Below are 12,415 nucleotides of genomic sequence, written 5' to 3'. Positions count from 1 at the left end.
GGATCCAGCCATGGAGGATACGGAGTGCATGACGAAACAGAAAGCTGAGGGGAGAAGGAATGGTGTGAATAAAGGGAGAAGGGGTGGAGTCTTACTTTGGGGGTGGGGCAGGAGGCAGTGGAGAGGCGGGACTGCTGAGCACAAGGAGACTCTGAGGGCGTGGTGCTGAGAGAGGCGGTGTCCCGTGGCAACACCTGCACGCCTCGTGAAATGATGGACTCTGGTATCTGTAAATAGAAGATCGTGGCAGTCAAGTTCAGTAAAGAATTTTTAGAAATAAGCCTTTTCACTTCATACTTTATACTACCATTCAAGGTTTCATATGGAAGCCTGTTTCCACCATGAAGTAAACATAAAAAAGCTAATTGTGACTCTTTATCTCACAATTCTGACTTTTTTTCTAGAATTGTGAGATATAAAGTCAGAATTGCATGATATATATTCGCGATTGCGAGAAAAACTTAATTCTGACTTTATAACTCACAATTGCGAGTTTAAATCTCACAATTCTGAATTTTTTCCTCAGAATTGAGATATAAACTCGCAATTGCGCGTTATAATGTCAATTGTGAGGGAAAAAAGACTGACTTTTTTCTCAGAATTGTGAGATTTAAACTCACAGTTGCGAGTTATAAAGTCATAAAGTCAGAATTGCACGATATAAACTCGCAATTGTGAGAAAAAAGTCAGAATTGCGTCATTATCCTCTTGTTTCACAGAAAAGGCTTAAGCTAGTCCTAGACTAAAATGCATGTTTGAGCTGTTAAGCAACTTGTACTGACATATCTTAAAATATGTCACTGAAATATATCATGCAATTCTGACTTTATATCACGCAATTCTGACTCGCAAATGCAAGTTTAAATCTCACAATTCTGAGAAAAAAGTCAGAATTGTGAGTTAAAAAGTCGCACTTACCTTTTTTTTTTTGCGGAAACAAGCTTCCATAGTTTGGAGTCAATAGGAGTGTTTTTTTTTTATAAGAAATTAATACTTTTATGCATCAAGCACATATTAACTTGCTCAAAAGTACCAGTAAAGACATTTATAATGCTACAACTTCATAATAATGCTTTTCTTTTGAACTTTCTATTTACCAAAGAATCATGAAAGAAAGAAAGTAATCAAGGTTTCCATGAAAATATTAAGCGACACAACATTGATATTAAGCGTTTTCAACATTTATAATAATAATAATAAATGCTTCTTGAGCACAAAATAAGTATATCAAAATCATGCGAAACTGAAGACCAGAGTAATGGCTGCTTAAAATTCAGCTTTGCCATTTTAGAAACAAATTGCATTTTAAAACATATTCAAATAGAAATTGGTTCATTGAAATTGTAATAATTTTTCACAATATTTCTTTTTTTACTGTATATATTTTTAATCAAATAAATGCAGCCTTGTTTTAAACATAAGAGACTTTCAAAAACATGAAGAAATCTTAATTATTACAAACTTTTGAATGGTAATGTATGATGATATAAAATGGTTGAAAAGGACTAAGGTACTATTGTGTAACATATTTTGGTTAAACTATAAGTACTAATAAACAGCCAATATCCTTGTAATATTCATGCTAATAAGCAACTAGTTAATAGTGAGAATAGGACCCTAAACTAAAGAGTTACAAATATTTATTTTATTTATTTATTTAAAGATTTTAAACCCTGATCTTTTGCAATTATCTAAGGTTTAGTGGTTTTAGGCAATATGTGTTGGCTGGTGTGTTGCAAAGCATTAGCCAATCATGACACCGCTTATTTGCATACAGAAGGTACAATAGCATCAGAGAGGGGTGGTAAATAATAATGTAACACTACATTAAGCCTTGATTAACACAAACTTTCAAAAGCTAGAGAAGCGCATATTACGGCCCATTAAATGTATGTAGAAAGTATCAATGAACCTCCACAATGAAGACAAATATCTGTTACGCCATTATCTACACAGAGTGATATTTGTTACTGTATTCAGACAGAGACTCGCTGCCTTTGATCCAGCAGGCGAGTCTTCGTGCAGAAACAAACTGCAGCTATGCTGTCTGGGAGAACCGTGGTGGGATTAAGCAGGAGTCTGACGGGCAGAAGGGCGAAGAGCGCAGGGATCTTCCACAGGAACGCTGGGGCTTAACGGTGCGCTAATTAACACTGGGGCTAAATCAAGGCCTCACAGGAAAGAGCAGCTCCACAAGCGCTTTAATTACCCAGCGCAGAAGCTAACCCTGCGCTAATAATAGCATTCGACTCAACCTCTGCCTTCCCAGGAGACTTGTGCTACGAGCGCTCCCTGTGGAGAACACAGTAATGCCAACCTGCATGACCCCATTATAATTACTATATAAAGACAGCTAATACAGGATATACACTCAATCCTCTGCTATCAGGGAAAAAGCTTTACAAGACCTGGCAAAGCTGAACAACAAGACAAATATTGCTTACTAGAGAATAAACTGATACAAGGCACGACAGAAAGACAGCGAGACGTGCTTGCCCGTGCAAAACTAAGGTGTTGTGGGTTGTTGCCAGGGTGTTACTTACTGCCAAATTCAAAAAAGCTAGACCTCGAAGTGCCAAGTCTATGATATTTTGGCCTTTAGATATTGCTTTAATGTCTACAGTAGTAAATAAATAACAACAGTATATATTAATAACTTTTATACATTATATAAAACTTAAACTGAATTAATATTGAAAAGGTTAACTTTAAGTAATATATATAAAAAAATACAATAGAACTAAAAATAAATGTTAAAAAATAACATTGAAATTATTAATGAAATTATATTATGTTAAATACCTGATTTGCTGAAAATTAAATTATTAAATAATATTAAAAGAGATGGTACAGCTTAATACATATGTTGATATTACACAATCTACACAAAATTTAAAGTACCCATATTATGCTTTTTTGGATATTTCCTTTCATGTAGTGTGTAATGTAGCTGTTTGAGAATATAAAAAAGGTCTGCAAAGTTTTAAAGGTCAAAGTGCATGATAAAAGGGGCTATTGATTCCCAAAATAAAGAACTGATTCTGAACTGCTTGAAATGAGTCGTCAGTAATTGCAGCCTTACTTTCTGCTCCAAACTCGAAGGTTTGTAACAAATCTGCATAATGCCAGCCTTCATTGGCTGCCGGCGAACAATGTCTACTTTTACCCGAGTCCTGGAAGAAGTTTGGTTTGTGTTGTCAACATGTTGAGAAGACGCTGGAATTTATTTGGTAAAACTGACGGTATTGTTACTGTTCGTATCACTATAGCCGCGTTTCCACCGCAGGAACTTTCCCCAGGAACTAGGGACTTTTGGGTGGTCCTCGGTGTGTTTCGACCGCAGGGACCAGGGTCTAAATGAAGTTCTGGGTAAAAAATTCCCCCTCTGAAAGTACCTGCTCGCAAGGTAGTACTTTTTCAAAGTTCAGGAACTTTCGGGGGTGGGACTTGCGTGCTGAACATACTAATTGGTTGAGTTCACGCAGCATTTTGATTGGTTGACTCCACGCAGCACTTCATTTCAACCACAGTTTTTTTAAAGTCTGTTGCAGCACGTGCAGTAAGAGTTGTTTGCTATTCGAATCAACAATGGAGTTTAAAAAATACGACCGATGGACCAACAACAAGGTTCAGGCTTTAATAAGCTTATATGCGGAGGACGAAATCCAGCAGGAACTAGAAAGTTGCGCGCAGTCCTACGTCACCAGACTATCTTCACAGTACTTTAGACCGCTATGGAAACGCAGCTAGCAATAGGTCTGGGGGGGGGGAAAAAGTTCCTGGGACAAATTGTTCCGGGTAATTTCAGTGGAAACGCGGCTTAAGTATACAAGTGCTGAGGAAGACTATGAAATTTTTTTCCTGTTTTATTGTCGACCAATAGTAATAGTGACACAGCTAATCAACCAATCAGAACTCGCAATGACATTTCATTTCTATGATTGGTTTTAAACCTGGATGTTCAAATGGGCCAATGGAATAACAGGAGGATATGGATGGAAAAGTGGGTGTGGCTTACCGTGTCACTGCAGGAGCAGGTGAAATGGGAGGGAATGGAGGTGGGCGGGATGAAGCCACTCAAGGGCTGCCCACCTTTCGCCATGACAATGGCATGGCTGGGATGAGACTTCATGTTCTGATGATGAATATTAGACATATGAACATGACAAAGTACACACAAAACATGAATTAATGGAACATCAAGGGCAAGAAATGATGAAAGAAGGGGTAGAGTGTCATTTTTTCAATGTCAAAATACTTTCTACTATTTCAGTTTTCTTTCTCCTGTTCCACTGTTTGGAAAACCGGTTTGAAAACAGTTGTTGCAAATCTATTTGGTGCCACCAGTGGCACAGAAATTACACACTTTACCTTTAAAACCAATACGAAATTACTTTATTAGCCTATGTAATGCATGTTTATCTTCATAAAGTGAACAAGAATGATTTCTTTTGGCAATTTTTAATAATTAAAAAAACTATTTGATACAAACACATATCAGTGAAATAAGCCATTTAAAGATGAATTTGAGACTTATTAAATACCTTTTTAAGATTAATTAAAGAAAATTCAAGAAGTTAATCGAAGGGAAAACAATATGTAAATATGTTCTCTAAACACAATGAGCTGTATTAGCAAATAAGCGATGTTCTTTCTGAGTATTTTTAAGTTGTTTTCCAGTGCAAATGTCGAAAGATTATTCCTAAATCAAGAAGTATTTACTGGAGATACAAAATGACAAAATATGAAGTCTTTCTGTGAAATTGATCAAAATGAAGTGAGTTTATTCAAAGGGATGTTTTCATAACCAACTGACAAATAGTTCACCCAAAAATGAAAATTATCCCATAATTTACTCACCCTCAATCCATCCTAAGTGTATGTCTTTCTTTTTTGAGCCAAACACAATCTGAGTTATATTAAAAAAAACATCCTGGCTCTTCCAAGCTTTATAGTGGGAGTGAATAGTACCAGCTAGTGATTACAGTTTATAAAGTTATAATTATGGGTATTTTTCTTACAAAAACACATCGCTTCGCTTCAGAAGGCATTTATTAACTCCCTGAAGTCGTATGGATTACTTTTATGATGGATGGATGCACTTTTTTGGGCTTAAAAAAAATGGCACCATTCACTCCCATTATAAAGTCAGGATATTTTTTAATACAACTCCGACTGTGTTTGTCTGAAAGAAGATAGTCATATACACCTAGGATGGCTTGAGGGTGAGTAAATCATGGGGTAATTTTCATTTTTGGGTGAACTAACCCTTTAAGGCATTAATTTTTGTAAGGGTGAATTAAAACTTTTTAAGAGCTGCAGAAACAAACAGCCTGAGCCAGTTTGAGTGTTTGAGATTAAATAACCGTTAATAGCACTCACCTTAGCAGCAATAGCAGCTGCTGTGATGTGAGAGGAGCCGCTGTCCTCTGTGGACGCAATGCCACTGTCCTTCTTCTCCTCGTCCTCTTCCTCACACTGTACACCCTTGTCTTCTGTCTGCTTGTGTGGACTGGTGGTGGGTGGAGGGGAGAGGGGCGGCGGAGGGGATGGCAGGTCCTCTAGAGCATCGTGTACCTCCTTCACCTTTACTATGGCGTCCCGCAGCAGGTCTATGGCGTGGGGCAGAGCAGGCAGGATGAACTGGAAGCACTCCTGTGAAAAGGGAGAGAAGAAACAGGTGAAAGAATGAAACCGCAAGAAAATCTTTTACACCCAAAATGTGTTACTTCATATCAATGAGCTCAAGAGCAGCTCAATTTCATAGTGATGCCATGGGAAAGTCTAGAAAAAGCAGGCAATAATGTGACAAGACTGGACAAGCAAGAGAAATATCACTTATAAATGTATTTATAATTCATTCCACACTAAAATGTCATTAAACAATAAATGAAATTTAATAATAATATAATTTGTCCAATATTTGTGTGCGTGTTATTTATATTTATTATGAGTATCACATTGTTAAATGGCAATTACTAATAGGCAGCTTTCAAAGTTATGGAAAATTAATTTAATTTAATTTCCAAAACAAAACAAATTAAAGTAAACAGTACATATTCATTTATATATTAATTAATTAATTTATTTATAATTACAGAATATAAAACTTACATAAATAGAATCAAGGTTAAAAAGGTTTTTTAAAATAAATTCTCCCAAACTGTTATTATATTGTGTGATGGGAAATATTTTTGTCTAACATTCAGAAAAAATAAATTATGATTTTAACAGTAAAAAAAATAACATTATGGGATAACGAAATTATTGTTATTTTTAATACTATTATGGTTTGCTGAAAAACACATTATTTTAAAAAATATTACAAGAGATTAAGCTATAGTATAGCAATATACATGTTATTAAAAATATTAACACATGAGCTAAAATAAATGCCTGACTGCAGAAGATAAATGATTGACAATTAGTATTATTTTTCTTCTTTTATTTTTATCATACAATATTCGACAAATTAATATTTCTTATCATACAATATTTAACACATTAAATGTGCTTAAAAGACCTTAAATAATATTTAACCTGAGGTATTCCTGTATGATTTGAACAGTAAAACGAATTAATCTGTTGCATCTCCTTGGAGTTCAACTTTCTCCAGCTCCTAAGCTTCTAGTGTACTGTTTAGCCTGTAATGTGAGGTCTTTACGGCGTAAATCCCTCTTGTTCTCCTCCAACGTAATGGGCCACTATCTATCCGAATCCCCTAATAGGATGACATACAGGCCAACCTATTGACACTAACTTAATGGAATTTCTAATACAGTTGGACATCCTCCATTTTGAGGGGCTGAAGTCCGATAAGGACACAGCGTGTGAACTTAACACAGGTGGCCAAACTCGATTGCTCTTAAACCGCATTTCTTAAGTACTTCTGACAAGAGACATTAATAATAATGAAGGAAAGGACGGCAGCGGGGATGGAGACCGGTCCAGGGAGGGTTGATGCGGTGGAGTGTTTCCCCCCGCAGGTCTGATGTGGTTGCATCTCCCCGTTTTGGTGACTCAGGGTTAAAATGAAGATTAATGTGTGGAGACATTAGAAGTCCATAGGCTACTTCATGTCCTCTTGGTGCATGTAGGAATGGTCTATTTTTGTCTTCCTGGTGCAAGGTGAGGCACATGTGTGTGCGCTGACGCTCCAGATCAGAGCGCGCTGCTCTGTAGGAATAATGGCACCTGAGCTCAAAGAAAGAGTGATGGGCAACTCAGACACGCTGACCAGACAGGAACATGCCAATATGGATGTGTGATGTGAAGCCACATCACTGTAAAAGCAGATGGACACATTTCACATCCAGTTTCCTCGAAACAACACTAAAAACCCCAACAATGCAGCCCTTATTTAGAGCTGAGGCATTGGCATGACATTTTGTCAGTCACTTGGTTTCTATTCTGTTGTGTTCAAAAGATCAACCGTTCGCTTGTCAACTTAAAGGGTTAGCTCGACCAAAAATGAAAATTCTGTCATTAATTACTCACCCTCATGTTGTTCCAAACCTGTAAGACTTTCGTTCATCTTCAGAACACAAATGAAGATCTTTTTGATGAAATCTGAGAGCTTTCTGTCCCTCCATAGACAGTCTACGCAACTGACACTTTGACGCTTCAAAAAGTTCATAAAGAGATCGTAAAACTAATCCATATGAATTGAGCAGTTTCCAATTTTTTTGAAGAGACTTGATCATTTTTTATGAGGAAAAGATTTAATTTACACTTATATTCAGTGAACTAACCCTTTAAGAGGTACCATTGTTCTAATCCAATGCCAATCTAAAACATTTGGCTTTCTTCAACTTTTGCCAAGTTTTAAACTTGGAAACTTTACAATTTTACCATTAAACTGTGAAAATCTATCATAAAAATATTAATTACGATAATCTAAACAAAGAGCAAAATAATTGTAAACTTTTTTTTTTTTTTTTTTCTCTCCATTTAATGTGAAATTTATTTCTATCAATGTTTAAAAAAAATACTGTTGTCCCACAGTTGTGGAATTGTTTTTTTTTGTTTTTTTTAACAAACCAAAAAACATTGCACCTCATACAGTGAAGCAGTGCCTGGACATTTTTTAGTGGCCTTGATTCACAGTATTTTCCCCATTCATTTTTCCCCATCATTCAGGTATTTTAAAAAGTCAAAAACCAAACCAACCTATGAGATAAATCAACAAAATTTGCTTTGAAGCAAAACAGGATTTAAAAACAGAACAAAAGACAAAGGTAGACTGTGTACTTAATGGTTTTAATAAATGAAAGAAATATAGTAGATCTGTCTTTAAAGGTTTACAAGTTAACGTTAAAAATCATTTGATGAAATATGGAGAAAATTAATGGGATTTTTACTTCAACTACCTAACTGTTGCACTCTATGCAGTTTTTTTTTTTTTTTTTTTTTTTTTTTTTTAAGTATGAGTTTTTTACTCCATACAGTTTTATAAAAGTGTCTAAAATCTAAATTTAACCTTATATTTACATACTTATATCTAAGTATATTGTTCCAATCAAGCTATAATTTTGTCAAATTATGCAAAAAGTGGGAAAATGTTATTTAAAGGGGTACTTCACCATTGGCAAAATAGGATTTCAACAAAACTTGGCTGCCTATGCAGTAGAAAGGCAAAAATCGATGCTACATGACTAGAGAAAACAAAGAACAAATGCTGTTGTCTTCTCTTGTGCCAAAGAGGTAAGAAAACTTCAACACCCATAATACACCAGTCTGCTATGGATACACTTACCAGGACCAAATACCGCCTTGCTTTAGTAGGAAATACTTCTTAGCAAACTTTTAGTCACAATGGTGTCAACTTTGTTCAAAAGTCCAAGAATTCAAAGAGCAAACGTTTAGCGGGAGTGAGTTATTTTCAATTTCCAGTGAAGGATTCAGAGTGTTGTAGGCATTGGCTAAAGGCTGCAAAGAATCATAAATACCGAGAGAACGCTGCAGTGGAAAATCTGAAAAGCCTTCGTATTTGAAGACATCATTTCAAACTGGATGACACAGTGTTTTAGGCCAAACGGGGGAAAAACTGAAAGAAACTGCCGTTCTGTCAGTTCCGCCCAACCCCCTAAAGCAATACACTTTTTGTACAGGTAAGAAAGCTGTTGCCGTAGTGTTCCATTTTTACCATAATACTGTTTAAAGAGTAGATATAATACAATACAATTTTCAGTGATAAACCTAGTACTCTTACAATAACTGTTTTGTTAATAACCCTCAGCTGATCCGACTGTCCGTGGCCGGGGATACAAAAATGTGGAAGTATAATCTGTAGTTGTATTCATTTAGTTATTTATCACATAATAAATCTAAACACAATACAACATTTGAGATTTTGTGGAAACATTCAGGACTTTTGGAAAGTGCCCAAGGTTGAAAAAACACCCATTATGTTTATTTTACCACTTCATGGCCACTTGACGGTTATGTTTGTGCGTTTCCATCTAGTGCACACCGGGAACACGCATCCCCTGGCGTGGCCTGGGTCTGTCTCCATTTTAAAAGCAAGAAGGGCAAACTTAGTCCAGAAGCAGAGTCGCTGTCATAGAGGAGGAGCTGGGGACGTGAGGAGGCTGCTTTTATAGGTCGTAGATGTGGGATGGAGGGTGCTTTTATTTAGGAAGGGAGAGGGGGAGTGCAGTAGCTGAGCTGGACCGAGCATAAAGGGGTTCTTCAAAGTTTAATCCCCTTATCGGCTCGGCTTCTGGACTTCAAAGCAGCAGTGACAGCAGAGTTCTCCGTGGCTGGGGCTGATGGGTAATGGAGATTAATACCATGGCCCTATCAGCAGAGCTCCACGGGAAGGAGCTCTAATAGGATTGGCCACAATGTTAACATGGTAAGAGAGGGTGAACGTATATGTGAGAGGTGAAGAAAGGGGAGGGTGTATATATTGTATATATATAATTTAAAGAACTTTTTACATGGTGATTTTTTATTTAATGTATACTTTTTTTATGTAACGAGTCATATTTATGATATAGATTACCCTTAAATAAAATTTATAAACAATATAAACAAGAGCTAAAATATTAATATGCATATTTATAGATACACAGTTCAGAATAGTTGAAGACCAAGAAGTGATCAGAATACATATGCACCAAAAGACATACACACACACACACACACACACACACACACACACAAACAGCTTACCTGTGAGCCCTTCTTGCTCCCAGGTAAATTAATGATGAGGGTTTTGCCTCTGATTCCACATACGGGTCTACAGGAAGGAGATGATTAGTATTTAATCCAATTAGTATTCAAAACACATCCTTTACACTTGTGCGTTTGAGAGTGAATGGCAGAGAGGAGGAGTGAGATGAGAGGACATGTCTGTGCCTGTGCATTCACCTGGACAGCATGCCGAGTGGCGTGACATTTAGGGAGCCCATGAGCATTGCTAGAGCCATCCCTGGAGCTTCACGCTCAATCACCTCTCTGGTGGCCTGCGGACGACAGAACACACATATATAAGCAACTATATATATATATATATATATATATATATATATATATATATATACACACATATATAAGCAACTATATATATATATATATATATATATCTCTCTCGAAGTTAACTTTTAGGGATGTCACAAGCACCAGTATTTTGGAATTAAATCGGGGGTGAAAAGTCTTTCTACAGTACCAATTTATAAACGAGTGCTATCTTACTTACAGGTTCCTGTTTTATTATGGGTTTTTTTTATGCAGACATGTACACATTTTATGTTATTAATAATAAATCAAATAATTAAATAATATTTACTTACTATTTATGTATTTTATTACTGACTGTTTACTTGACTAAATGCTTAAAAAAACAGTCAATGTTTATTTTTTTATGGGAATTTTTTTTTTATATGTTGCAAGCTGGACTTGAACCTGTCACACATATGAACCCAATAGCCCCACTCCATAAAACTCCTTAAATTTTCTTTCCTGTGCTGATAAGTTGGGGCGGGACACATCGAAGGGATCTTTAAAGGGATTTTTTTAAAAATAGCCAATAGCCAGTTTAAGGCACACTTGATTTTTTGTTCCAAACCTGTATATTATTGTATGTCTCAGTGTCTTTTGTCTATACAATAAAAGTAAACGCAAAAAAAAAAAAAAAAAATAATAATAATAATAATAATATCTTCTTATATTAGCGATAGGGCCAAAAATAGTATCACTATATTTTTTTCATATCATACAGTATCAATATTTATCACGATATTGATTTACCATTAATGGGAAAGGAAATGATGTTTGTTTGACCTTGAGAATGAATGTATGTTTTATTTTTCCCTAAATTCTGTGTTTTCCATTTAATTAGATTTTTTTTGGATTCTGTGTTTTATGATTTAATACAAATGTATCATCAAAATGGTGTCTAATTAAATTAATTTAATAAAAATCAATCTTTTAAAATGTAATCAAATGAAAATATAATTAATTTACAACGAAACATTTTGTTTTTATATTTTGTCAAATAAGATGCTGCACAACAGAACTGTATGAATTAAAACATGGGTGATATCTTTGTTTTAAACAAAATATAATATTATTATAATTACTTTAAGAGGTACATTTTAGTATACAATAGCAATATATTTCTTCATGTCTATTTACATTTTAGTGCATTTAAGTGAAACTATTGAGCATCTTTTCTATCGTTATCAATGTAAAATGGTAAAAATGTAAAAGCTTTAGCTTTACATACACAAAAAAAATATATATATATACTTATATATATATAATATTTATACTTGCTAACAGGCTAAGCTAATTCATCGTTTAGAGCCAATTGTTCTTCACAGCACTGACATTAGATGCTCATGACATAAGCACAGCCTCGTCAATAAAATTTTTCATTACAAACACAATTCCAGTGGGCCTTTGATGTCTTTACTCTTCCATCTGAAATCCCCACTCACTGAACCCTTCCCAGCATCCCCTGGGACACGCATCCCTCCACCTCCGCTGTCCCATCCCAGTGGAACACACACACACACACACACCTGCACACAGTCATACTCAAACAAACACATTCAAGAACACACACAAAGTCAGAAGAAAAGTGCGCAGTAGGGAAGGGAGGAGAAGAAAACCAAAGGGATCTCAGGCTAAAGGAAGGAGAGAATTTCTCTACGACGTGACGCACTGTGCCCTTGAATTGAATGACACTTCAAACACTCACATTAGTAAAAAGGAGAAGGAGTGCAGGGTACATCAAAAAAGCTACCATAGCGTCGCTCCACCAGGCACAATCCCCACCAGATTGCATATGGATATACACTGTTTCACTCGCTGTTACACATCAATTACAACACCTTTATGTGGAGATCTACAGGTACACACACACAAATTTTCTCCTTATAGATTAACTAACTCTGCTACCGAATCA

The 12,415-nt window shown here is 35.8% G+C and overlaps 1 protein-coding gene across 12 annotated transcripts in view; it reads right to left on the bottom strand.

Annotated features, from left to right (window-relative positions):
* The window catches only part of gphna (gephyrin a), a 97,576-nt gene that overhangs the window by 43,675 nt on the left and 41,486 nt on the right, over positions 1-12,415 (bottom strand). For 7 of the 12 annotated variants that reach the window (XM_051868352.1, XM_051868355.1, XM_051868354.1 and 4 more), the window contains exons 5-9: positions 10,375-10,469; positions 10,177-10,243; positions 5,383-5,655; positions 4,019-4,135; positions 96-227 (exon numbers count right to left, since the gene is read on the bottom strand). In XM_051868352.1, coding sequence (XP_051724312.1) covers positions 96-227; positions 4,019-4,135; positions 5,383-5,655; positions 10,177-10,243; positions 10,375-10,469 — 684 coding nt within the window. The remainder of the gene's footprint in view (positions 1-95; positions 228-4,018; positions 4,136-5,382; positions 5,656-10,176; positions 10,244-10,374; positions 10,470-12,415) is intronic. The other 5 variants (XM_051868357.1, XM_051868360.1, XM_051868358.1 and 2 more) reach the window with 1 other exon arrangement.

This window comes from Ctenopharyngodon idella, chromosome 17 (genome assembly GCF_019924925.1).
Source record: "Ctenopharyngodon idella isolate HZGC_01 chromosome 17, HZGC01, whole genome shotgun sequence".
Classification (NCBI taxonomy): Eukaryota; Metazoa; Chordata; class Actinopteri; order Cypriniformes; family Xenocyprididae; genus Ctenopharyngodon; species Ctenopharyngodon idella.
Note: the sequence above shows the minus strand (reverse complement) of the source record. Positions and strands in the feature narration are given on the sequence as shown.